Genomic DNA, 27,940 nt, shown 5'->3' on the forward strand with positions numbered 1-27,940 from the left:
AAAAGGGTCTTATAATTAGGGACGGAGGTAGTAAAAAAGTGGACATGCATTTGACATCAAAAGAAAAATATATAATCATGATGTGATTCCATAACTCTGAAAAATGAAAACTTTGGAAAGTCCTAGATTTGCCGAATCTTCATATAGCCATCCAAGAAATCTTTTTACTTCCTTCTAGGTGCAAAATAACCTCCACAGGTACCTCAATGGACCTGCACATAGAAAATGTTGATCAGATCAATATTATAACAATTAATTTCTCACTTCAAAGTTTAAAATGCATTATTTCATCTCTAGATATTTTGGATATCTAGAGAGTGAAAGAAAATAGAATAAGATTTAAAAAAAATGGAATGCAGTGAATTAAAATGTAATAGAGTCATTGTTTTATTATTGTTCTGATATTTTACGATGGAAAGGAAAAATAAAAGTTTCCTATCTTTTTTTTTTTTTTTGACAAGATAAAAGTTTCCTATCTTGTTTCCCTTGAAATATATTACATTATATTAAATTCTATAAGTAATCCAAACAATAAATTCAGTTATGATCATGCTCAAGAATCAGTTATTATTGAATTTCTTTTCAATTCAATCTCTATGTATAAATTCTAACATTATGTTATTATAATATCATGACATGAACAATGATGTACATTGAAATGAAAAGACATCGAAAATGACAATTACAATTATGATTCGCAATTTATAATAAAATTATTTAAAAGGCTGAGGTAAGGACAAACATCAAGTAACAACAAACAAACAATAATATAACATGATATTTGTAGATAAAAAAGACTAAAAAGTTTCATACCGATTAAGCAGTCGTATGAACAATGGCAGATTTCATTCAAGTCCAACTCTTGTTCTGTATTTGGATACTTTGATAGGTGCTTTCCTCTTTCATCGGTGCTTTCCAACTGATTCATTGTGGTTTCCTTCCCTCTCTTCATGTATTTGGATACCAGTGTTTTCATTCTCATCATATATGTCTATTGATGTAATGTCACACTGCCTTCCATCTCACTATATGTTCCAATTGATTTTGACATAAGTTTCACTGTCTTAAACAAATCGGATTTTACTTCATTCGAATTTATTTTGCTTGAAAGCCTTTGGCAATTCTTATTAAAAAAGTGGGCGAATACCACACTCTTTCATCCTGAAGAAGCCATCAGTTTTAATGAAGAATTCAAAGGAAACCTTTTCTTCGTCACAACCGAGTATGCTGTCAGAAATCCCACCCTATCGCCATCTTCCTGACACAAATCCCACCTGTTATCATGGTTTTGGGGTGCCAAGCCATTAATTGGACTTGAACCTTTCGACCGTTGATATCTCTCTTTTTTCTTGGGAAGGGTAAAAGGAGAAAAACCCTTGAGTTCTAGATTCGGGGGTCGTTTTCGCTACGGGAAGGTGTTAGGCACCCGGAGCGATTATGGTACTCCATAAGAACCGCTCTCCTAAGTTGATTTCTACGCTTTATTTTTAGAGACTATTTGTAAAAAATGAAGGTGTGATTAGTTAAGAATGGGGGGTGAGAAGAAGTAGAATTTGATTTTTATTTCGGCTTGGATGAGTTTTGACTCATTGCCTACGTACCCTTTTAAGGGATCAAAACCGTTCGTAGTTCATTCTCAAAAATGGTTTTCTGTTTTTATTGGTTGATTTTAAGTTTGAAAAGAGATTTTGAAGAATAGAGATGAGAGGCCTCAAGGGCATTAGATTTAGCAAAAAGTGAGGTTTGATTAGTGATTAAAAAGAAAGTCTAAATGATTAAGATGAATTGAATTTTTCTTAAGAAAAAGAAAAGAAAAAAAATGAAGTGTTGACTTCATATTTATTATGAAAATTTTTGAAGTGAAGTTCAATTGTTCTCTTTTGGAAAAAGATGGATTTTCTCTAAGTGTTCAAACCTAAGCGCTCATCTAACCATACAATCCTACGCATACATCTAAGGTGAGTGTGTGCGTGTCGGTGCGTCATAGTGTCCATAGTCCATATTACAAAAATTGCCTAAATACATTCTATGGCCCCTTTGCCAAGCTACAAACCAATGATAACAAATTACATTACCAAATGAATTAAAACTTGCAAAAGATAAATGCTAGGCTAAAGAAAGTGGAGGGAATGCTAAATGGGATGCATGAAACATGGAAATAAACTTGTTAGTGAAATAAAGCATAAAGAGTAGCAAGAGGCAAAGACGCATAAAATGCCATAAAGATAGTAATAAAATGGTAATAAAAACCCAAAATTTTGATATAAGAACTAAGGCATTTGTAGCTTCTAATTCTCATGCTATAGCAAGTTTGAAATAGTTTCTTTTATCTCAAGCTATAATCATAGGATCATTAGAAACAAGCAAGCTTAATTTCATACCAATTTTGAGATAGAATTAGCATTTTATTATTTTTTAGAATATGCATACATCGCTCATACAATCAAGGTTTCATGAATCAATCTAAAACAGCAAAATCAACATTAGTATTGTAGGTATGAGCACCTCACATTAACATGTCAAATGGCCTTTTATCACATATCCACAAATCAATGATAGAATTGACAAAATAATCATAAGAAATAATCCAAGAAAGAATTAAAATGCCATGGATTAATCATACAAGAATTTTGCCAATTCCAACGTGCAAAAATACCATAAAACATCAAGAAAATGTCAAGAAGTAAGCATGGATTTTCTAGGAAATTTATCAAAATTTTTAATCAAGGCATTGGTTCAAATAGCAAAAACAAACAGTGCAAATAGCAGAAAATAAGCAAAAACGTAGAAAAGAACTAAGCCCAAACCAAAGCCCAAAACTACAAGGTCCGGATGCACAGGAGCCACACGATTGATCCAGGATTCAAAAACCCTAGATCAAACGGCCAGGAATCAAAGGAGGATGGACCGGACTGGACCGGTCCGGTTCGCTGGCCTATAAAAGTGGAGGAACACCGGTTTTCTCATTTTTCACTTGGCTTTCTCTCTCTAAGTCCTTCTCTCTTCTCTCATCTCTCACCTCTCTCTAGAAACCTCACCGCCGGTGAGGATGAAGCTACGGCGGAGACCTTGAAGGTCCGCCGGAAACTTCATCTTCTCCGGCGAGACTATGAACTCCGGTGACCTAAAATTTCCAGAACTTAAAGGTTTTTGTATTTTCTGGTTCGTCCTTTAACCCTAAACACGAATCCAGCAGTTGTTTTTTCAAATACGGTTTGAAACGACGTAGATCTAAAAATTTCCATACGGTTTTGAAACTGATTTTTTGATTTTTTGAAAGGAAATGTTTAGATCGTTTAAAGATCTACATCGTCTCGTTATTCGCTGCTTCTTTGATGTTTGTTCTTGCTTTCAAAACTTAGATCCTTATGGATCTAGGTTTTGTGTTTACGGTTACGGTTTCGTCTTTGAGTTCTGGAAATTTTGGATCTATTGCTTGCGTGATATATTTTTTTTAGGTTTAACAGTGATAATACTTTTGAGAAAAGATTCTGAGTTTTACCTAAGGTTTTGGTTGAAACCTTTAATGGAGGAAAACTTTGGGAAAACTTGAATGTTCTTGATGCTATGTGATTTGGCTTTGAATCCGGAAATAAACCGGTGTTCCTGCTGGTTTCTTGCTTTATCGTCTTCTTCGCCGGTTTAAACCTTCATTATCTTTCCTTCTTCTTCGTCTTCCTCACTGTATCTTCGTGATCGGTGCTGGAGTTTGCCTTTGGCGAATTCGCACCTTGAATTGCGAAGATACTGATTCAATGATGACGATTCTTCAAAGAATCACTGAGAATCCATGAAAAAATAGCTTGAATTTGTGTAGTTTCTGTTTCTGGAAAAGGTTAGGTTTACGCCATTGATGAATGTTGAAGCTTTTTCTGTTTTGATTTGTAACTGACAAGAGAGAGAGTGTGATTCTGTGTTTATGAGTTGGCGCTTGATGAATGGAAAAACGTGTGAAATTCATTGCCACTGTGTTGCTTTTATAGCTGACAAGTGTACTGTTTGGCCAATGGGGAACTGACACGTATCCTGGACTTGCTCACTTGGGCGCTGCTTGCTATTTTTATTTAAGGACCAATCTGCAAATTGTGAAAATGACAAGGACTGGACTGCAATTGTAAAACAGACTCAAAAATAAAAGAGAATTGGACAACTTGGACCTAAATGCAATTTTTAAAAAGTTGAAGGATTAAAATGCAAAGAAAAGAAAAAAAAAATATAAAATGAATTAAAATATGTAATTTGACTAAACGTAAAGCGAAACAAAAATAAAATTGACAAAACGGACTAAAACGAACCAAAGGCCTAAATGAGGTACTTCAAAGTAACCTCTCTATGCCAAATTTTTATGTGAAATGACCAAAATGCCCCTAGGGCTAAAAATGACCTAAACCAACTCAAATTGACTCTGACACTGACTCAGATGCGAGTTTGAAATGAATTTAAACAGGGTTTACTGATGAAAAGTAAAAAATGAATTTGAAAAGACTCAGAGACAGTCACAAGGATGAAAATGGCTCCCACTGCAGGAAATGACCAAAATACCCTTCTGCATGACTTTTTGCAAATTTTGAAATAAACTGTAGAAAAAGCAATGTAATGATTCAGAGACACTTTTGAATGACTTACAAGACAAGTAAAGACATTTCGAAAGGTTTTATGCAAGAAAAACATAGGTAAAATTGTGATTGAAAATACTGCGAGGCAGAGACAAATTGAACTGTACAGTTGAAATTTGATAATTGACAAAGTTTGAAATGAAATTGGGCCCTAGTATTTTTAGGTCCAAAAACGGGGTATAACAGCTGCCCCTATTTAAGTTTCTTTGTCTGGAGAGTCAAGAGACGGAGTCTTTGGCTTGACAGGACGAAGATACTTAAATATTAGCATTTGCACTGTGTTTGGACGTAAAAATACGCCTACCCATTTTCAAATAATATGCATGCCATGCATCATTTGGATTATGAATGCAAGACCTCATGGGGATTGGAATTAACAAAATATGTCGTATCCATTGCGGGATTGGTAGACATTGACAAAGATAGTGAATAGCAGAGTAACGGGAAACTGGAAACGAGTTGGACAGGTACAAGCTGTTCTTGGATTCAAACTAGCCACTTGACCGGGGATGAAACAAACAGACAACTGCGAGTTGTTCTTATGGATTCGAACTGGTCACTTCACAGGGGATAGAGGTTACTGGACAAACATGAGTTGTTCTTATGGATTCGAACTGGTAACTCACTTGGGGATATTGGAAAGTGCGAGTTGTTCTTATGGATTCGAACTGGTGACCCGACTGGGAAAAAGAGAAAATTGGCAAGTACGAGTTGTTCTTAAGGATTCGAACTGGTTACTCGACTGAAAGCAAGGCAAATAGACAGGTGCGAGCTTGTTCTTGGATGCGAACTGGTTACTCCACCGGAGACAAACAGATAGATAGGTACAAACTGCTCTTGGATTGAGCTGGGCACTTGACCAAACGGAAACATATTGACAGGTACAAGCTGCTCTTGGATTGAGCTGGGCACTCGACCGATAACATAAGCAAATTGATAGGTACAAGCTGTTCTTGGACTTGAACTAGCCACTTGACCGAACAGAAACATATTCACTGGGGATTGGTTTGTTGACAAAATATAAATTGAGATTGACTTGACGTCGATTTGAATTGAAAGGTAGAAATTGACCGATATTAACATTGGAAATGCGATATGCACGGATGATATAACAGTTTCATTAAATGCATGGGTACGCAATATGCATGATTATGCATGTATGAATGCTTGTAATGCATGACTGTTGGCAGTTTGTAGGCACGACTTCACGGGGAAGACAAGACATTAGAGTATTGGGCACGTAGTGGCTCGTGCTATATTACACATTCTTAGAAATCCTCTTTGGAGATGACGTCGTTGGGAGACGTGTCGGAACCAAAGCTGAGGGCAGGTAGATATGCAACTTGCTGGAGATAGAATCTTGGAAGACCTGACTGGGGAAAATGCCGTTGTGCTGGGCATTTCAGTGCTGGGTATGTTGTAGACATTGCATCTGTGGTCAATGCTTTTTGCACGTTATATTCTCATTTTCATTTTTTGCATCCCATTTTTGCCTGGATCGCCCTTTCGGGTTTTCGATCCACCGGGGAAATAAATTCTTTTCAATGCCCCATTTTTGCCTGAACTGCCCTTTCGGGTTGTCAATCCAGCGGGGTGCTCATTTTTGCCTAAGCCGCCCTTTCGGGTTTTCAACTTAGCGAGCTCATTTGTTTTCGTGCGTTTTCGTTCTGTTTTTTCATTCTTGCCATTGACCACAGACTATCCTGGAGGAGAACCTGCTTGTAACATATATTGAAATAGACATCAACATACTCTCGCTCATGCATGTTTCATTTGAATGTACCCTGTTGCTCAGGTTTGCTTTTCAAAATAGACAAAAAGTTTTCAATTTTCAAAATGTTTGTTTCAAGCATTGTCATTATCAAAATAGAAAGAAAATGTTTTATATATAGCTTTGAAAGTAGAAGAAAATAGAGTTTTCAAACAAAAGCAAAGGCTCAAATTGATGTATAAGAGTGGTGGTCAGCCAAAGGCATGACTCCACGGATTCACAAAGCTTGGAAAATGGTAATTTTATTGGTTGGTGGTACATTGAACACAGTAATCACTACATTTCCTGGAAATTTTGAATTCGCAAGCATTCGCTTTTGATGAAGATGGTCATTAACAGCTGCAGATGCCCCAAGGGGGACGGTGGTTGGCCAGATATAGTTACTTGCCTTTTGTTTCAATCTCATTTTTGCATGAACCGCCCTTCCGGGTTTTCGGCTCATCGAGACGCTCATTCTTGCCTGAGTTGTGTACAATCTCAGCGAGCTTTTCATATTTGTTTTTTTTTTGTCCCTTATTTTTGCCTGGACCGCCCTTTCGGGTTTTCGATCCACCGGGAAGCGCATTTTTGCCTAAGCCGCCCTCTCGGGTTTTCGACCTACCACGCTGTTCTTTTCATATTTCTAGGCAAAGTATTTCTTGACTATATCGGCATTCACTGGATTTGGAAGTTCTACACCATCCATGTGTGTAAGGATTAAAGCACCACCGGAGAAGGCCTTCTTGACAACATAAGGACCTTCATAGTTAGGCGTCCACTTGCCCCTTGGGTCGGGTTGCTGGCTTATCCTCCTTTTCAATACAAGTTCCCCTACCTTGAATTCTCGAGGATGGACTTTCTTGTCAAAAGCAGTCTTCATTCTTGCCTGATATGACTGTCCACGAGCCATGGCATCCATACGTTTTTCCTCAATCAAATTCAACTGATCATATCGGCTTTGACACCATTCAGCCTCTGATAACTTTGCTTCCATGATCACACGGAGAGACGGGATCTCTACTTCCAAAGGAAGAACTGCTTCCATACCATATACAAGAGAGAAAGGGGTTGCCCCTGTTGAACTGCGCACAGTAGTACGGTAGCCATGCAGAGCATAGGGTAACATCTCATGCCAGTCCTTGTAAGTGGTTACCATCTTCTGGACAATTCTCTTGATATTCTTGTTGGCGGCCTCAACTGCACCATTCATCTGAGGTCTATAGGGAGAAGAGTTATGATGCTCAATTTTGAATTCTTCACAAAGAGCTTGCACCACATTGTTGTTCAGGTTGGTACCATTGTCGGTAATAATCTTGCTGGGAACACCATATCGACAGATGATGTTGTTCTTGATGAACTTAGCTACCACTTGCTTGGTCACATTGGTATAAGATGCTGCTTCAACCCATTTGGTGAAGTAGTCAATTGCCACTAAGATGAAACGATGACCATTTGAAGCCTTCGGTTCAATCCTTCCGATCATGTCGATGCCCCACATTGAGAACGGCCATGGGGATGAAATAACATTGAGAGCATGCGGAGGCACATGAATCTTATCAGCATAGATTTGACATTTGTGGCACTTTCTGGCGTGCTGGTAGCAATCATGCTCCATGGTCATCCAGTAGTAACCTGCTCGTAACAACTTCCTTGACATAGTATGCCCGGTAGCATGGGTTCCGAAGGTACCGTCATGTACATCATGCATTAACTGCTCTGCTTCATGTTCATCAACACATCTTAACAATACCATGTCATAGTTTCTCTTGTACAGAATATCTCCATCTAACAGGAATCTACTGGCCAATCTTCTCAGGGTCTTCTTATCTTGTTTGGAAGCACCCGGCGGATACTCACGGCTTAGCAAGAACTGCTTGATGTCGTAGTACCAGGGTTTATAGTCAACCACATTTTCACCAGCCTGATCGATCACATCCCCAATAGCAAACACATGCGAAGGTCTTTCAAGGCGTTGCACTTTAATTATTGGCACATCATTCCAATGGTTTACTCGAAACATGGAGGATAGAGTAGCAAGAGCATCAGCCATTTGGTTCTCATCACGAGGAATATGGTGCAGCTCAACCTTTGTAAAATATGTCAGCAAACGTCTCGCATAATCACGATAAGGAATCAACTTAGCATGATGGGTCTCCCATTCACCCTTTATCTGATTGATGACGAGCGCAGAATCTCCATAGATGTCGAGGTGTTTGATTCTCATGTCAATTGCTTCCTCGATCCCAAAGATACATGCTTCATACTCAGCCATGTTGTTTGTACATTCGAACAGAATCCGGGCGGTAAAAGGAATGTGATGCCCCTGCGGGGATACAATGACTGCCCCAATTCCTTTACCATAAGCATTGACAGCACCATCAAAGACTAAACCCCACTTGCTATTGGGATCTGGACCTTCATCAATCAACGGTTCTTCGCAGTCTTTGGATTTTAAATACATGATCTCTTCATCGGGGAAATCGAATTCAATTGGTTGGTAATCATCAAGAGGTTGGTAAGCAAGGTGATCGGCAAGAATGCTACCTTTGATTGCCTTTTGAGTTTTGAACACAATATCATATTCAGACAACAACATCTGCCAGCGTGCAATCTTCCCAGTAACGGCCGCTTTCTCAAAGATATACTTGATCGGGTCCATTCTGGATATTAACCAAGTTGTATGATTCACCAAATAATGACGCAGGCGTTTGGCGGCCCAAGCTAGAGCACAACAAGTCTTCTCAAGCATTGTATACCGAGTTTCACAGTCGGTGAACTTCTTGCTCAGATAGTAGATAGCATGTTCTTTCTTTCCAGTTTCATCTTGTTGACCAAGTATACATCCCATGGATTCATCAAATACCGCCAAATACATAATCAAAGGCCTTCCTTCCACGGGTGGGACAAGGATAGGTGGTTCCAGCAGGTAATTCTTGATGCTATCAAAAGCTTCTTGGCATTCATCATTCCATACAACAGGCTGGTTCTTTCTAAGCAGCTTGAAGATCGGCCCGCAGGTTGCGGTCATATGAGATATGAATCGGGAGATGTAATTCAAACGCCCGAGGAAACCTCTGACTTGCTTCTCTGTTTGTGGAGCTGGCATTTCTCGGATGGCCCGGACTTTATCAGGATCGACTTCAATGCCCTTTTGGCTGACAATGAAGCCTAACAACTTCCCGGATCTGACACCGAATGTACATTTGTTGGGATTCAATCGAAGCTTGTATTTTCTCAACCTTTCAAACATCTTCGTTAAATATTCAACATGTTGCTCCTCGTCTGTTGACTTCACAATCATGTCATCCACATATACTTCGACTTCTTTGTGAATCATGTCATGAAACAGAGTAGTCATTCCCCTTTGGTAGGTAGCACCAGCATTGATTAGGCCGAAAGGCATCACTTTGTAGCAGAAAGTACCCCATGGAGTGATAAAAGATGTCTTTTCTCTATCTTCAGGAGACATTTTGATCTGATTATAACCGGAGAAACCGTCCATGAAGGAGAACACCTTAGATTGAGCAGTATTATCAACAAGCACATCAATATGAGGTAATGGAAAGTTGTCTTTTGGACTGGCTTTGTTCAGGTCTCTGAAGTCAACACACATCCGGACTTTACCATCCTTCTTTGGCACAGGCACAATATTGGCAACCCATTCGGGATACTCAACTGTCATGAGGAAACCCGCATCAATCTGCTTTTGAACTTCACTCTTAATCTTGAGAGCCATATCAGGATGAGTCCTTCTCAATTTCTGCCTGACGGGAGGACATTCAGGCTTGGTGGGGATCCGATGCTCCACAATCGTAGGGTCTAGACCTGGCATATCTTCATAGGACCATGCAAAAATATCCGGATATTCCCGGAGGAGCTGGATGATCTTCTGTTTAACCCCTTCCTTTAGAGTAGCACCAATCTTGATTTCTCGCTTGTTTTCCTCGGTACCTATGTTGATAAGCTCAATCTCTTCCTGGTGAGGCTGAATGGCTTTCTTTTCTTGCTCGAGTAGCCGAGTGATCTCATATGGTATATCATCATCCTCTTCATCTTCGGCTTCATACACAGAGAATTCAAAATTTGGAGGAACCGTAGGATTACTGTGTTCAACGGGTTTATTATGGTTCAACCTGCATATAATGATTGGATGATTTTAGAAAGAGTTTTTTTTTTTCATGCAGATTTTTGAAATTAATAAGAAAATACAGACGTTTTGGTTCTTTCTGGCATTACCATTATTTCCAAGGGAAAAAGCACTAAAAAAAAGTAGTCGTGGAAGAAACGACAAAGTTTTATTAATCAACGGCAATGCCGAAACAAACATGCCCTTACAGAAAATATCACTCTCGCTTTGGGCAGAGCGAGAGGATCGTTATTTTGAAAACAAAGCATTAAAGCAACAAGACACATTACTCAGAAACATGCATGATTGAAGGAATGTCAATGGCATCCCAATCTCTCGCAATGCCTCCTGGTGTAACAAATACAGGCCTGAGACCAGATCCAGTGGCTTCTTCAGAGATAGCATTAACAAACCCAGCACTGTGGAAGACTCCCGAGGAAACCCTTGATGACGGGGAGAACCCGAGACCTTCTTTACGCTTGTTCTCACAGAGCTGTATCACCTTGCCCCAGCCGGCAGTCTGACCCTCTTGGATAACCTTCTGAGCATCTTTCAATGAAGCCATAGCAGCCCCAGCTTTCTTAGGCTCTGCACCTTCAATGGTCAAACCTTGGAAAGCAGTCCCTTCAGCAGACCCTGCTTCAATACAAGAGAAAGAAGTCAGCTGGCTGACTAAATATGCTTCTTCACCATGAATGGTAACAAGTTTTCCATTCCTTATGAACTTCAACTTCTGATGTAAGGTGGAGGTTACCGCACCCGCATCGTGTATCCATGGTCTTCCCAGCAAACAACTGTAGGATGCATTAATGTCCATTACTTGGAAGGTAATCAGGAAATTCTCAGGGCCAATGGTTATCGGCAAGTCTATCTCCCCCAGCACATTCTTTCGAGATCCGTCAAAAGCTTTGACCAAGAAAGTACTTCTTCTCAAAGGGGTCCCACGGTAGCTCAACTGATCTAGGGTTGTCTTGGGCATTACATTGAGAGAGGAACCGGTATCCACCAACACATTTGATATCAAGTCTGATTTACAATTCACCGAGATGTGCAAAGCCAGATTGTGACCCTTTCCCACTTCCGGCAGCTCTTCTTCACTAAACCAGAGGTTGTTACAAGCAGTAATATTTCCCACTATGCCACCGAAACGATCTACCGTAACTTCGTGGTCAACATAAGCCTGCTCCAGCACTTTCAACAAGGTATTCCTGTGAGCCTCGGAGCTCAAGAGTAATGACAAGACAGATATCTTCGAAGGAGTCTGCAGCAATTGATCAACGATCTTGTAGTCGCTCCTCTTTATTATTCTCAGAATCTCATCTAAATTTGAATCCTTTATAGATTTGCCAGGCTGGTTCACATCTGTAGCAATGGGTGAGACAACGGTTGGAGTTGCTTCTTCAACTGGTGGAATGGTCGGTGTAGCTACCTTCTTCTGAAATAACGGCGGACGAACCTTCCCGCTTCTTAGCGCTGCAGAAGTCCCTTCGGCAATATTGCTTACTGTGGCAAAGGAGGCTAGAGGCACCTCTACTCCATTTTCTATCATAGTAGCATTGTATTTGTATGGAACAGCCTTATCCGAAACATAAGGAATTGGTCCTGGCAACCTTATCACCAAAGGCTCAGCATTCTTCTTCAAAGGTGTACTCTTGACAGGCGGATCGTGAAAAACCGGCACAATCACGCAAACATCACTGACAGTCAGAAGATTATCATTCATCAAGCTTTGGATGTCTTCTTGAACAGTATAACAACCCAAAGGATCACGGAGACATCCCAGACACTTGGCATGATCATGATTGAACAGAGAAGCTTTGCACAGCTTGATGTGTAGAGGTACCAGAGGAGTTGCGACGTTGCGGACATCAAGTCTCGGAGCTTCTTCACACACTTCGATCATATTCACAGTGGCATGATTTGGAAGAGGATTGTCGAGGACGTGTGGGACATTATTCTCAAAAGTCAGCTTCCCTTGATCGATGAGCTTCTTCACGATATACTTCAAAGCATAACACCCCTCGACATCATGACCTAGGGCACCTTGATGAAAGTCACATTTGAGATCAGACCTGAACCTTGGAGGCAACGGATCAGGTGGGGGCTTACCCTGTCTAGTTGTACAATGCCCTCTCTGGAGTAAAGTTGGAAGCAACTCAGCATATAACATCGGTATCGGAGGGAAAGTAGGCCTAGCTTGCTGATTTTGTTGTTGTTGTTGAACCGGCGTCTGTTGTTTCATCTGTTGGGCAATTGCATTGACGGGCACTTGAGGCTGGCCCGGCGGCAAAGGGTACTGATGATAAAACGGTGGGAAGAACGGATGCTGAGAATACGGCATATATGGGTATGACGGAGGCATTTGAGCTGCATTGATAGGAGCAACAGTAGCCATTGATTGACCGGCTCCAGCTGACACCATCCCCACTTCCGTTTCTTTCTTCTTGTGGTGTCCATTACCGTACCTCTTCGATGCACTCGTAGAAGATTCAGCTTTCTCAAACACAATGATTCCATCCCTGACTGCTTCCTCAAGACGGGTTCCCATAGTGACCATCTCCGAAAAGTTGTTCGGGGCAGCGATGATCATCCTCTCAACATAATCTTTCTTCAACGTCTTTAAGAACGTCTGGGTCATTTCTTCCTCATCTAAAGCAGGAGTGATACGGGCAGCCGCCCCTCTCCACCTTTGCGCATATTCACGGAAACTTTCCTCCTTCTTCTGAGATAGGGACCTGAGAAACTCCCTATTTGGCCTCAGTCGAGTGTTAAACCCATAATGGCTCTTGAAAGCGGTGGCTAACTCATCAAAGGTATGGATGTCATTCTTACTCAAACTAGTATACCACTTTGCGGCATCCTCCATCAGACTATCCTGAAAACAGTGGATCATAAGGGAATCATTGTCTTTGTAATTGCCCATCTTCCGGACGTATTTGATGATGTGATTTTGAGGACAAGTTAGCCCGTTGTACCGGTCGAAGTCCGGAATCTTGAACTTTTTAGGAACATCCACTTTTGACACTAAGCAAAGGTCTTGAGTTTTGACAGAGTCTGCATTCCATCGATTGGCCTGGATCTCGTGACGGAGTTCTTTAGCAAGTTCCTCCATCATTTCTTCCATAGTCTTGGTTACGGGGATGCTTCTGTACTGTGTGTTGATGTTAATACCTTGAGGCAGAGTGGGTACCAGAGGCTCAGTGACAGCTGCTGTTGTTTGTGGCAAAGTAGCAATGATGGAGGCGGCATTTGTTGCAGGGATCAGAACATTGTTAGCAGTGCCCAAGGTGCTTGCTGTAGCAACGGGAGTGAAGAACGGTGGAAGCCCATACGGAAACCCCACTGGCATAGTAAAGCGATTGTCTGCAGAAGTGGTAGGGAGCACGCTTGTAGTTACTGGTGCAGCTGTGGTTGTAGGGATAGCTGTAGCTGATTGCTCTTGAGCAGCTAGTAGAGCAGTCATGACGTCATTAGCTTTAGCCAATTCCTCCTTTAGAGAGGCTAACTCGGTGCGAAGCTGAGCGTTCTCTTCTTCCATAGCCCTTTTCTTTCTTCTGTATTCTCTGGTTCGATCAATTCTATCTGGTTCGTAAACTCTCTGAGCACGAGCCACTTTTCACACTGCGGCAGAGGAACCAGGAGATAGTGAGCACTTGGAAGCCTTTGTGACCAATGCATGATGCATATGATGCATGATATGCAAATGCGAATGCAAAAGACTTATTTTTTTCATCGAAGGATTTTAAAACAAATTAGAAATCTTGCAAATAAACAAAATTACACAACATTTTCAACAAGGTAAACAAATAAAGCTCTCAAGCATAGGAAGTAGTCGGAAGATCATCGGACTCGGAATCTGAATCACAGTATCTGTCAAAGAAATCTCGTCGTCCTCGAGCTCTCTTGGAATCCCTCATAAGCAGCTCGTCTTTCTCTTCCAATTCCCTCCGGGCCTTAGCTAGTTCTTTCTTCAACATCAGATTCTCATGAGTCTTCTGCTCATCTCTACCATCCAAAGTCATGATTAGATTCTCGGCTTGATTGTACCGAGCTTTCCACACTTGCTTCTCACGACTCTCCATAGCTAGATGCTCCTGATACATATCCTGAGTCGCGGGGAGTAGAGGTAGAGGCATAGATGGAGCAGATGAGGACACGTATCTCATAGCTGGATAAGGCATACCAATCTCCTCGGCTCGATCTATCACCCACTGAGTATAGGCTTCATGAGCAACACCAGATCTCACACCTAGATGCTTCACACTCTTCCTTCGAACCTTGGACCAAGCATCTATGAAAGCTTTCCTTTGTCCGGTGGGAGCATTCATGTAGAAGAAGAACTCTGGAGATGTGGCAAGATTGATGGGCTTCGACTTCATAGGGAAACCAAACTGTCTCATAGCAAGCTCGGGATTGTAGTTGATTCCTCCACGAGTACCAAGAAGAGGTACGTTGAGAAAGTCTCCGCAACCCATAATGATTTCCTTCACTTGAGCGGCAGGAGTGAGCCAGACGACCTCATTAGGAGTAAGGGCCATAATCCGCTGCGAGTAGGACCAGTTCTCCGAGTTGTCATGGAAGGAACTCGGAAGGTGCGAAATAAACCACCTATACAAAAGAGATGTGCAGCAAAGAATATACCCACGGCCCTTGAGAGTCCTGTCATGAATGGCGTGGTAGGTATCCGCTAGCAAAGTAGGAACCGGGTTCTTGGAATGAAAGATCTCGATAGCATTCATGTCCACGAAGTTGTCGAGGTTCGGAAAGAGGATGAGCCCGTAGATAAGCAAAGCAAGAATAGCCTCGAGTGTGTCCTGACGAGTAGTACTGAGGTTAGCCTGATCAAGAAGATATTTCGAAGCGAACCCCCGGATGTGAGACTTGGTAATAAGATGGTTGGAGACGTCGGAAGTCTTGAGGTAGAGATCCTTAGCAATAACCAGAGGAGTAAGAGAAGTCCCGGGACCGGTGAAAGGCGTCTTCTCGGCTATAGGTAAACCCACTAGATTGGAGTAAGCCTCGAGAGTAGGAACCAACTGGAAGTCCGGGAAAGTGAAGCAACGGAAGCTTGGATCATAAAATTGCACTAGAGTGTGCACTAGCTTCTCGTCCACATCGGTTCGGAGCAAAGTAAGCAATCCCCCATACCTGAGTCGGAATCCTGTTTGACTCTTGACCTTGAGTGCCAACTCTCTTAAACTGACCAAATCCACTTCCTTGAACTTGTAGCACTTAGTCTTCTTCATACCTGTGATTATTTACAAAGATTCTCATTTGTTTAAACCCTTCGATGAATGCATGAAAAATGTTTATGCATGAATGCATGTATGCATGATTGTGTTGTTAAAAGTGGGTTGAGTTTCAAAGTAACAGGGCCACGGATGGACACGGCGTCCGGTGAACTAAGGCTTTGGATAGTAGTAACCAAGGTTCTAACACAGTTCCCAAACTGCAACCTCTCTCACATATATCATGGTAGTACAGGACGACACCCGTTCCATGATTATTTGTGAGAAGGTCTAGTTTGAGTGTAGTATCGCGTGACGACTAAAGTTTGAGACAACACTCAATTTAGCCACCGCACTACGTCCTAAAAAGGCTAGGATGGGTTTGGTAACTACGGTTCATAGCTTCGTCGAACAATTGAAAGTGAAGTGCCTAAGCATGACAACACACGCCGACAATATCACCTTCAAAATGCCTCAGCTATGTGAGATTGATCGCATAATCCAATACACGAGGCAACCCCCGGATCGAATTGTCGATTATATCTCTACCTAAACATAAGTTCACTCAGCCCGGGTTAGGACTTTTGATATTCTCACCTCACACGTTAAATGAAAGTAAACAAGTATTCACATAAGCAATAAAACAAAGCGTAAATATAAACTAAGGAAAACTAGGCGCGACCCGCTAAAAAGACATCCCCAGTGAAGTCGCCATTTCTGTTATCATGGTTTTGGGGTGCCAAGCCATTAATTGGACTTGAACCTTTCGACCGTTGATATCTCTCTTTTTTCTTGGGAAGGGTAAAAGGAGAAAAACCCTTGAGTTCTAGATTCGGGGGTCGTTTTCGCTACGGGAAGGTGTTAGGCACCCGGAGCGATTATGGTACTCCATAAGAACCGCTCTCCTAAGTTGATTTCTACGCTTTATTTTTAGAGACTATTTGTAAAAAATGAAGGTGTGATTAGTTAAGAATGGGGGGTGAGAAGAAGTAGAATTTGATTTTTATTTCGGCTTGGATGAGTTTTGACTCATTGCCTACGTACCCTTTTAAGGGATCAAAACCGTTCGTAGTTCATTCTCAAAAATGGTTTTCTGTTTTTATTGGTTGATTTTAAGTTTGAAAAGAGATTTTGAAGAATAGAGATGAGAGGCCTCAAGGGCATTAGATTTAGCAAAAAGTGAGGTTTGATTAGTGATTAAAAAGAAAGTCTAAATGATTAAGATGAATTGAATTTTTCTTAAGAAAAAGAAAAGAAAAAAAATGAAGTGTTGACTTCATATTTATTATGAAAATTTTTGAAGTGAAGTTCAATTGTTCTCTTTTGGAAAAAGATGGATTTTCTCTAAGTGTTCAAACCTAAGCGCTCATCTAACCATACAATCCTACGCATACATCTAAGGTGAGTGTGTGCGTGTCGGTGCGTCATAGTGTCCATAGTCCATATTACAAAAATTGCCTAAATACATTCTATGGCCCCTTTGCCAAGCTACAAACCAATGATAACAAATTACATTACCAAATGAATTAAAACTTGCAAAAGATAAATGCTAGGCTAAAGAAAGTGGAGGGAATGCTAAATGGGATGCATGAAACATGGAAATAAACTTGTTAGTGAAATAAAGCATAAAGAGTAGCAAGAGGCAAAGACGCATAAAATGCCATAAAGATAGTAATAAAATGGTAATAAAAACCCAAAATTTTGATATAAGAACTAAGGCATTTGTAGCTTCTAATTCTCATGCTATAGCAAGTTTGAAATAGTTTCTTTTATCTCAAGCTATAATCATAGGATCATTAGAAACAAGCAAGCTTAATTTCATACCAATTTTGAGATAGAATTAGCATTTTATTATTTTTTAGAATATGCATACATCGCTCATACAATCAAGGTTTCATGAATCAATCTAAAACAGCAAAATCAACATTAGTATTGTAGGTATGAGCACCTCACATTAACATGTCAAATGGCCTTTTATCACATATCCACAAATCAATGATAGAATTGACAAAATAATCATAAGAAATAATCCAAGAAAGAATTAAAATGCCATGGATTAATCATACAAGAATTTTGCCAATTCCAACGTGCAAAAATACCATAAAACATCAAGAAAATGTCAAGAAGTAAGCATGGATTTTCTAGGAAATTTATCAAAATTTTTAATCAAGGCATTGGTTCAAATAGCAAAAACAAACAGTGCAAATAGCAGAAAATAAGCAAAAACGTAGAAAAGAACTAAGCCCAAACCAAAGCCCAAAACTACAAGGTCCGGATGCACAGGAGCCACACGATTGATCCAGGATTCAAAAACCCTAGATCAAACGGCCAGGAATCAAAGGAGGATGGACCGGACTGGACCGGTCCGGTTCGCTGGCCTATAAAAGTGGAGGAACACCGGTTTTCTCATTTTTCACTTGGCTTTCTCTCTCTAAGTCCTTCTCTCTTCTCTCATCTCTCACCTCTCTCTAGAAACCTCACCGCCGGTGAGGATGAAGCTACGGCGGAGACCTTGAAGGTCCGCCGGAAACTTCATCTTCTCCGGCGAGACTATGAACTCCGGTGACCTAAAATTTCCAGAACTTAAAGGTTTTTGTATTTTCTGGTTCGTCCTTTAACCCTAAACACGAATCCAGCAGTTGTTTTTTCAAATACGGTTTGAAACGACGTAGATCTAAAAATTTCCATACGGTTTTGAAACTGATTTTTTGATTTTTTGAAAGGAAATGTTTAGATCGTTTAAAGATCTACATCGTCTCGTTATTCGCTGCTTCTTTGATGTTTGTTCTTGCTTTCAAAACTTAGATCCTTATGGATCTAGGTTTTGTGTTTACGGTTACGGTTTCGTCTTTGAGTTCTGGAAATTTTGGATCTATTGCTTGCGTGATATATTTTTTTTAGGTTTAACAGTGATAATACTTTTGAGAAAAGATTCTGAGTTTTACCTAAGGTTTTGGTTGAAACCTTTAATGGAGGAAAACTTTGGGAAAACTTGAATGTTCTTGATGCTATGTGATTTGGCTTTGAATCCGGAAATAAACCGGTGTTCCTGCTGGTTTCTTGCTTTATCGTCTTCTTCGCCGGTTTAAACCTTCATTATCTTTCCTTCTTCTTCGTCTTCCTCACTGTATCTTCGTGATCGGTGCTGGAGTTTGCCTTTGGCGAATTCGCACCTTGAATTGCGAAGATACTGATTCAATGATGACGATTCTTCAAAGAATCACTGAGAATCCATGAAAAAATAGCTTGAATTTGTGTAGTTTCTGTTTCTGGAAAAGGTTAGGTTTACGCCATTGATGAATGTTGAAGCTTTTTCTGTTTTGATTTGTAACTGACAAGAGAGAGAGTGTGATTCTGTGTTTATGAGTTGGCGCTTGATGAATGGAAAAACGTGTGAAATTCATTGCCACTGTGTTGCTTTTATAGCTGACAAGTGTACTGTTTGGCCAATGGGGAACTGACACGTATCCTGGACTTGCTCACTTGGGCGCTGCTTGCTATTTTTATTTAAGGACCAATCTGCAAATTGTGAAAATGACAAGGACTGGACTGCAATTGTAAAACAGACTCAAAAATAAAAGAGAATTGGACAACTTGGACCTAAATGCAATTTTTAAAAAGTTGAAGGATTAAAATGCAAAGAAAAGAAAAAAAAAATATAAAATGAATTAAAATATGTAATTTGACTAAACGTAAAGCGAAACAAAAATAAAATTGACAAAACGGACTAAAACGAACCAAAGGCCTAAATGAGGTACTTCAAAGTAACCTCTCTATGCCAAATTTTTATGTGAAATGACCAAAATGCCCCTAGGGCTAAAAATGACCTAAACCAACTCAAATTGACTCTGACACTGACTCAGATGCGAGTTTGAAATGAATTTAAACAGGGTTTACTGATGAAAAGTAAAAAATGAATTTGAAAAGACTCAGAGACAGTCACAAGGATGAAAATGGCTCCCACTGCAGGAAATGACCAAAATACCCTTCTGCATGACTTTTTGCAAATTTTGAAATAAACTGTAGAAAAAGCAATGTAATGATTCAGAGACACTTTTGAATGACTTACAAGACAAGTAAAGACATTTCGAAAGGTTTTATGCAAGAAAAACATAGGTAAAATTGTGATTGAAAATACTGCGAGGCAGAGACAAATTGAACTGTACAGTTGAAATTTGATAATTGACAAAGTTTGAAATGAAATTGGGCCCTAGTATTTTTAGGTCCAAAAACGGGGTATAACACCACCCTATCGCCATCTTCCTGATGGCATTCACATTGAATTTCAGCACTAGTACCATGCTCATTTTGCATTCTATTGGTTGGAGAAATAACCACTGAGTAAATGAATCCCGTCGAGTAAGGAATGTCCTGTAATCTAATATCTATTTCGGAACCAGTTGTTCTGTATTTGAACTCCTTTGGAACTTCACTTCCTGGTAAACAAACCACTGCACTGTTATAACTGTAGCTGTGAGCATTAATACTGTATCTTATTGATCTGTTGTGATGTGCAGCTCTCTTCATTGTTAATATGACATCTTCCACAACCCGGTCCAATGAATGTTGATTCGAATTCATCATCACGCAATTCTTGAATGAAATGTATATCTCCTTTCCTTCCATCTTTTCTGAAAAAGCTCTCAAACTGGATAAATTGACCAATGAAGTGCAATTTTCGGCATGAAACTCTTTGATTTCTAGAGGAAGCTCTGGGAGGGAATGAAGTTTTATGCAATTGTCTAACCATAAAATCCCTAACTCTGAGAGAAGCTTGATGCTTGAAGGTAGTGTCTCCACATCAGTTCCATCTAGTCTTAACTCATACAATGATGATAAAGAACTGATGTTTGTAGGGAGTTCAAGCAAATTGCCACAATATTTCAAATATAATATTTTCAATGATCCCAAGCCATCAAATATGTCTTCTAAATTCGATTTAGTTACTATATCACAGTTAGAAAGTCGAAGTTTGGTAAGTGATCCCAGACAAGACAACTCATTCGGTAGATTTGCAAATTTTAAACCTTCTAAATTGAGCCACACAAGCTTGCTGATACCATTTATTGATGGATGCAATATTTCAATTCCTGTATTTCTCAAGTCCAAACTTGCAATTGAATCAGAGGACAATGAAAATTCCTTAAGGCTTGAGCAGCCGTAGACATTGATCTTTTGTAGAGATCTTAAGTGCTTCTCACTCGTGAGACTCTTCAGTTTTGTGCACCTATCAAGTATCAAAGTAACAAGTGTGTCCTTAGAAAAAATAGAAGAATGAATTTCACAAAAACTTTCACAGCCTGAAAGATACAACGATTTGAGTTTTGTCGCTTCAGACAAATCAGGGAGGCTGAACAAATGTTTGCACTCACTTAGGTCGATGGCCTCTAAATTCACAAGTTCCTGTAACAATTCAAAAAGAAAGGTATGTTACAATATATTTTGTTTTCATATTTTATATAAATTAAACACTTTTAAGTTTGCACACACATATGCATACGCACCTGCATCCCGTGCCAAAGATATTCTACACTGCTATGTGGCAGGCGAATCTCAACAATAAACTCAGCACAAAAAGGATCTGGAAGACACTTCAAAGGGTATCCATTCCACTCAATGTATCTAAGTTTATCAGAAAATTGTATAATGCCTTGATCAGAATGGTTCAAGGTAGTCAATCTCTTCTTGTCCAAGGGGACATATAATCGAAGAAATCTTAGATCAACCATCATTTCAAATGCGTCTCAGCTTTGACATATAAATTTGATTTTTGAGACAAATCAAATTGTATGCCTTTCAACAATATCAGCCCCCTTGGTAAAAGAGAGAAGGCAAAAAAAAAAACATCTTCCCCAAAAACAAAGTAAACGATAGAAAATTAATTATAATAAAACCATTGAAAAGATATCAGCGCCTTTTACCTTTTTATGTTTAAGTACATCACGAACTTCTTCAATATCCCTCAATCGGTTACGTTTTCCTTGGTCATTACGAACTATGTCGAAAGCCATCTTTTGTAGTAAGTCGTGCATTTGTATTCTATTGTTAGAAATTGTAACACCCTAAATCCTTAAAGCGATAAATCATGTAAATAATATAACAATTCAAAGGATTTAGATGCTACAACAATTCAAAGGATTTAGATGCTACATTTTCAATTAAACCAAACATGCATAATTAATTTTTCAAAACTCGCAGCGGAATAACATCTCATCAACAATTAAAATCTCCAAAATAGCGATGTCGCATGTATCATAATACATCACCAAATAAAATCAGAGCCCTAAAACTAGACTCATAAATATTGGAGTTTTCATCTTGTTATAACATAGTATTGTAGATGAAACAAGTTGTGTCTGTTGTTAAGATGTTGTTACATTCATCATTTATGTACAAAAGAGGATATAAAAGGAATGCGTTTGCCGGGAGTCTAACCCAGGTCTATTGCTTGGAAGGCAATTATTCCAACTGTTGGACTACAAACGATTGTTGATATTTAGATGTATAAAGGAATCATTCTTGGAATCACTTTTGATGTGGTGGAAGGTAGAGAGGAAGACTTGTTTTTCTCCGGATCTTTTTTTGACATGGTTAAGAGAAACTTCAAATACTTTACTCCAATACCAAGTGAAGGTGAGAAAAACACAAGGGGAGATTGAATTTGTTGGTTGCTTTTTGAATCTCTTTGAGATAACCGAATACAGATAAATAGTAGCGGAAAGCAAAGAGATAAAAGATAGAAAATGACACAAAAAAGTTATCCTGGTTCACTCCATAATCCAAAGTTAGTTTAGTCTTCTTACACTTTCAAGGGATTTCATTATAATTAACTTATTACAAACAACTACCACTAAGACAACCTAGTCCTCAATATCTTTGCCTCAACCTTAAAAACTTCCAATTCTCAAACATACTTGTTATCATTAAAACGTAAAGGTTTTGCTCTTTTAATTAATTTTATTAACACTGGAATTAATATATAGGGGAAAAATGCAATTGTAGGAAAAATAAGGACGGGAAGACGTGTCCGTATTTCTAGCTCTTTGTTGAAGGGATTTGTCAGTTAGTGAATTAATGAATAGAGTTAAGTATAATTGAGGGTTATGTGAAAGGGAAATGATAAAGCATAATTTTCATTGGTGTGAAATGTGTGGAACCTTCTTCTATTTCTCACTAGCTCTCTCTATTTTTCCATTTTCACATCATCATCTTTATTCTACTTAATACTTGTACTAGAACAGATTCAGTAATTGTCTTCTATAATAAGTACAATTTATCATCAACTGTCGCCTTTAATTTCTGCATTTACCACAAATGCCTTTGGAAGACGAAAATACTACACATTTCTATTTATCTATCTATTTATAATAAATCTATGAGGTGCATAGCCATCACAAGAAAAAAAGATATTCCAGCAAGACTTGCATCTCTACTTCTCACACAATCATTTACATCACCTCAAAGGAACATAGTATTAAAAAATTAGGGAAAGATTTTTTTTTAGAGAGGATTAGGCCAAAATCCAATGAAAAAAATATTTCAAATATTTGTTCATTAAAAATCTTATCCAAAAGAGTGCAATGCATGCATAAAAAAATTCCAAATAAATTCCTAAATTTAGGAGACCAAATTTGTTTCTAAATCCATCGTTAATAATTAGGTAAAAAAACTCCACCAAACAAAACTATTACTACTAAAAACACGATCAGCACAAGCATCCTCTCTTCATTGAAGTTGTTGGAACACTTTAAAATGATAACTTTTGATTAAGCTGAAACAGCATGGACCAATGATTTTGAAGCATCTAATTTGGCTGCTCTGTCATATCTAATTGCAGGTGCGAATCAATCCCCACAAGCACCTCAATAGATCTGCATATAGAAATGATGGATCGATAAGGGTGTTATATATCAATTCTGTATGATAGAATATATTTTTATTAATATGGTTGATAGAATATATTTTATCTCTCTTTTTCCAGTCCAATTTTTTTTTCTTCTTTCTATTAAAAATAATTTTCTCCAAAAGCTAAACAGAAAAGCTTTTCCATATTCAACACAAAAATCATTTTTTAACAAAGTATTTTTAAAAAAGCTTACAAACATAACTAAAACATTAAAAGTGATTTTAAAACATTTTAAAGCAAATAGGTCATTTGGGAAGTGAATTCTCTCAATTGAAAAAGAAACTGAGGAAATTCTGGAGATATTAATTATTATTGATATTCACATTACCAATGGTTAAGATTTATCATGTGGAGATCTTGATCATTAATCTCCAATATTATCATTGGTAATGATTTATCATTAACCTTGACCATTAATAATGTGAAGATCAATTATCAAGATTTTCACATTATTTCCTCAATTTTTTTCCATTCAATTGACGGAATCGATTTACGGTCCTTTCTACCTTTATAATTTACTTTTTTTTTTTTTTTTGGTAAAAAATAATTTCCTAAAGTTCTGTTGTTTATATAATGATGCAATATATATTATTGTTTCATCTGGAAGAAAGTTTCTCAAAGATGTCCTTGGATATTTAATTTTTTATTTTTGAGGTAATGTCCTTGGATATTTAATGCAAAGTTAAATTAAGTATACAGAATAAGATGCAAGCAAATGAAATGCATATAATTATGTACTTTTTTTTTTTGACAAAATATAATTATGTAACACCACTTGATAAAAAAATTGTAACACCGGTCACTTATGGTGAGTGCATGTTAAAGCTCCTATAGATATTTGGAAGAATGCTCCCACACATTTTATTTATTTAGGAGTATAATAGGAAGTGATCGATAGATAATTAATAATTTCCTAAATACACTGCAAAAGGTGTATGCTGTATTAAACTATGAGCAGTTTATGCAGCGACAGAAAAACGATAAAAGGGAGTGAAAGTTTCTTACCTTTTAAGCAGCCGCGGTCGCAGTCGCAGTCGCAGTCGCAGTCATGTGAACAATGACATATTTTCTTCAAGGCCAACTCCCAATCACATGTGTCACTTGGCTCAAAGTAGCTGCATACTTCATCATACCTTCTACTTAATTTTGACTCTGATTTCACAGCTTCACAAATATTTAATTGTGTGTCCTCGTCCAAATTTAGTGTGGTTGAAAGCATATGAAATTCTGACAAATAAATTGGGCAGATCCCACACTCTTTCATTGGCATTGAAAGAGACCTATTATTGTTTCCACCTGTAATAGAGAAATCAAAAGAAAAAGCTGTGTGGCCACTTCTCAATATGGTGTCAGAAAGGTATGGATCATACCACACAAACACATGATCCGATTTCAATTTTGTGGTGTTTTTATGATTCCACTTAAAGTTAGATGCATTTCCCACTTTCCACCTTCCAACTTTTGAATAACATTGACATCGAATTTCAGCATCTTGGTTTTCATCTGATGAAGGAGAAACAACAACTGTGAAAATGAATCCCAGTAAATAGGGAAGCTTGCGAAGTTCAATAGTTATGCAAGATTTTTTTATATCATGTTGGAACTCTCTTGGAACTCTTCTTCCTGGAAATGGTAAACAAAATTGGACACTATTATACTCATATTTGCCTGTTTGCGAACTGTTGTTTCTAACTAATATATTGTGAAATGCAGCATGTTTCATTGTTAATATGCCATCTTCAAGATTGCGGTCAATGGAAGAAGGTCTATCCAAGCTCGTGCAATTCTTGTATGAAATGTATATCTCCTTTCCATTCATCTTTTCTGAAAAAGTCTTCAAAGTAGATGTTGTGACCAATGAGGTGCAATTTTCAGCATGAAACACTTTCAAGTGTGGTGGAAGCTCTGGCAAAAGTTGAAGATTCTTGCAATTAGACAGACAAAGCTCGGTCAGTGATCCCAGGTCAGAAAATTCATTCGGTAAATTATCAAGCAGTAAGCCTTCTAAATTAAGCCTTACAAGCTTACACATGCGACCGATTGACGGGTTCAATTTATCAATTCCTGTGTTGGTTAAATCCAATCTTTCAATTGAATCTGAGGAGACTGAAAATTCCTTAAGCCGACAGCAGCCTCTGACATCGATCTCCTCAAGAGATCTTAAATGATCACGACTAATAAGACTTTGTAGGTTTTTGCACCCATCTAGTAGCACAGTAACAATTGTGTCCTTAGAAAAAATATGAGGTTTAATTTCACATAAGCTTTGACAACCGGAAAGATAGAGGCATTTCAGTTTGAATGCTCGTGACAGATCAAGGAGTTTGATCAACTTCTTGCATTCTCTTATGTTGATTGTCTCTAAATTCACAAGTTCCTGTAACAATTAAAAAAAAAAAAAACATTCAAAATAAATTTTCTCAAGTTAAATTTTAGACTAAAACCTGCAGACACACGAAGACGTATTTGATTTCCTTCCCAAATATGTTCAATATTGCTATGCGGCAAGTGAATCTCAACAAGATACTCAGCACAAAAAGGGTGTGGAAGAGACTTAAAAGGGTATTCACTCCACTCCAGGTATCTCAATTCATCAGAAAATGGCATAATACCTTGATCAGGAGGATACAACTTAGTAGATTTCTCCTTACCCATGGGGACATACAATTTAAGAAACCTTAAATAAGTCATCTCGTTGAATGTGTTAGCTTGGATATGTAAATTAACTTTTTGAGACAAATCAAATATTATGCCTCGAACTGCATCATTACCCTAACAAAAGAAGAAGTTAGTGCATGACAACAAATAAATTATGTAGAAACATGTAAATTAATATGGTATTGTTCATACCTTTTTACTTTTAAGAACATCACTAACTTCTTTATCCCTAAATGGGCTTTGTTTTTTTGGGCCTATGCGAACTATATCGAAAGCCAATTGTTGTAGTAAGTCATGCATTTGTATTCTGTTGGTCTTTGAAATTGTAATAAGAGCTTTATCTTTAAGGCTCTCTATTCCACCGATTGCACTGAAACCGCATGCATCAAGTATCCTGATAACAAAATCTTTATTTTCATCTTTGAAAAAGAATGCAACGTCAAGAAACATTTCTTTCTGTTGTAATGGTAATCTATTATAGCTCACTTTTAAAACTTGTTGAATTTCTCCCAAGGATTCTCCTCTTTTCTCCATATAATTTAATTCAGATTCCCAGAATTCATATTCTCTTTTCTTAAAATGTAAACCTAAAACTTTTAAAGCTAATGGAACACCTCCTGCACATTCAATTGCTATTTTTGAGAAACCCTTGTAGCCCTCTTCGGGATAAGTTTGCTTGAAGGCTCCTAAACAGAAAAGCTTTTGAGATTCTTCAAACTTCCATTTTGTAACCTCATATATCTCATCAACTGTTCCACTAAGAATATGTTTGTCTCTCGTTGTGATAATGAGTCTACTTTGTGGTCCAAGGCCACCTAGAGGTTCACACAAATAATCTAATATGTAAGCATTATCTACGTCATCAAGTACAATGAAAACTTTTGTACTCGTAAGCCTACTCCTAATAGATTTGGATCGATGCTCAGTTGGTGTTATTTGTCGATTTAGTAGCTCACTGAGAAGATTACTACGAACTTGCATTTGTTTAAATTTGTCTACTTCTTCACATGCATTTTCCAGAAAGCAAGCACTTTCATATTGTGCAAAGTGCTTGGCAAACATCTGTCTGGCTATGGTTGTCTTTCCTATTCCTCCCATGCCCCAAATTCCAATTCTTTGATACTTTTTCAGTAGTGATTCAGTATCTCCTTTGTTTTCATCAATTTCATTGAGGCCTTCTAGTTCAATAGGATGCATCCGAGACGACTTTTTCCCAACATCTTCCACAATTTTCTCAATGAGTTGAGAATCATCCCTATCCAAAAAGGTAAATATAATGAAGAAAAATGCTATATATATAATGATCACGAATGCAATGCATCATGACTAGTTTATCTAAGCCCACTTGTAAAGGTGATTTCCGTTATATCTAAAACCAAAGTAATTTTGCAATATCCGTTGCTTAATAATAATAATAATAACCACTTAACCAAAATTTGAACAAATTTGCTATTATATGTAATTGACAGCACTACAAATGCCATGATCTACTGCTGAGATCTGCAGTTACTGCTGAGATCACTACCTGGAATCTCTGTCACACCGACACTTCTAATCAAAGACATATCTGGTGTCCGGCATGTGTTTGTGTTTGACACTGACATGGGTCGTCAATGTGATTACATTCAGTTGTTATGTTTTCAAATTATTATCGGT

At 38.4% G+C, this 27,940-nt stretch overlaps 1 protein-coding gene across 1 annotated transcript; it reads right to left on the bottom strand.

Annotated features, from left to right (window-relative positions):
* Positions 1-139: 139 nt before the first annotated feature.
* On the bottom strand, positions 140-27,849 carry LOC11418909 (disease resistance protein RML1A). The gene is made up of 7 exons (XM_024772823.1): positions 27,795-27,849; positions 26,477-27,573; positions 26,071-26,272; positions 24,760-25,831; positions 21,225-21,342; positions 19,964-21,123; positions 140-212 (listed from the first exon to the last, which is right to left on the bottom strand). The coding sequence occupies exons 1-7, from the start codon at positions 27,847-27,849 to the stop codon at positions 140-142; spliced, it is 3,777 nt and encodes a 1,258-aa protein (XP_024628591.1).
* Positions 27,850-27,940: the final 91 nt, after the last annotated feature.

Source organism: Medicago truncatula, chromosome 8, assembly GCF_003473485.1.
Source record: "Medicago truncatula cultivar Jemalong A17 chromosome 8, MtrunA17r5.0-ANR, whole genome shotgun sequence".
Lineage (NCBI taxonomy): Eukaryota > Viridiplantae > Streptophyta > Magnoliopsida > Fabales > Fabaceae > Medicago > Medicago truncatula.

What these genes read in the sequence shown, in the direction of transcription:
- LOC11418909 (XM_024772823.1), bottom strand. Translation starts at nt 27,849, where the DNA reads ATGTCTTTGATTAGAAGTGTCGGTGTGACAGAGATTCCAGGTAGTGAT. An exon ending in TCCAGGTAGTGATCTCAGCA is followed by an intron (nt 27,574 to 27,794) that starts GTAACTGCAGAT and finishes TTATATATATAG; the next exon opens with CATTTTTCTTCATTATATTT. An exon ending in ATCTTTGGCACGGGATGCAG is followed by an intron (nt 21,124 to 21,224) that starts GTGCGTATGCAT and finishes GAATTGTTACAG; the next exon opens with GAACTTGTGAATTTAGAGGC.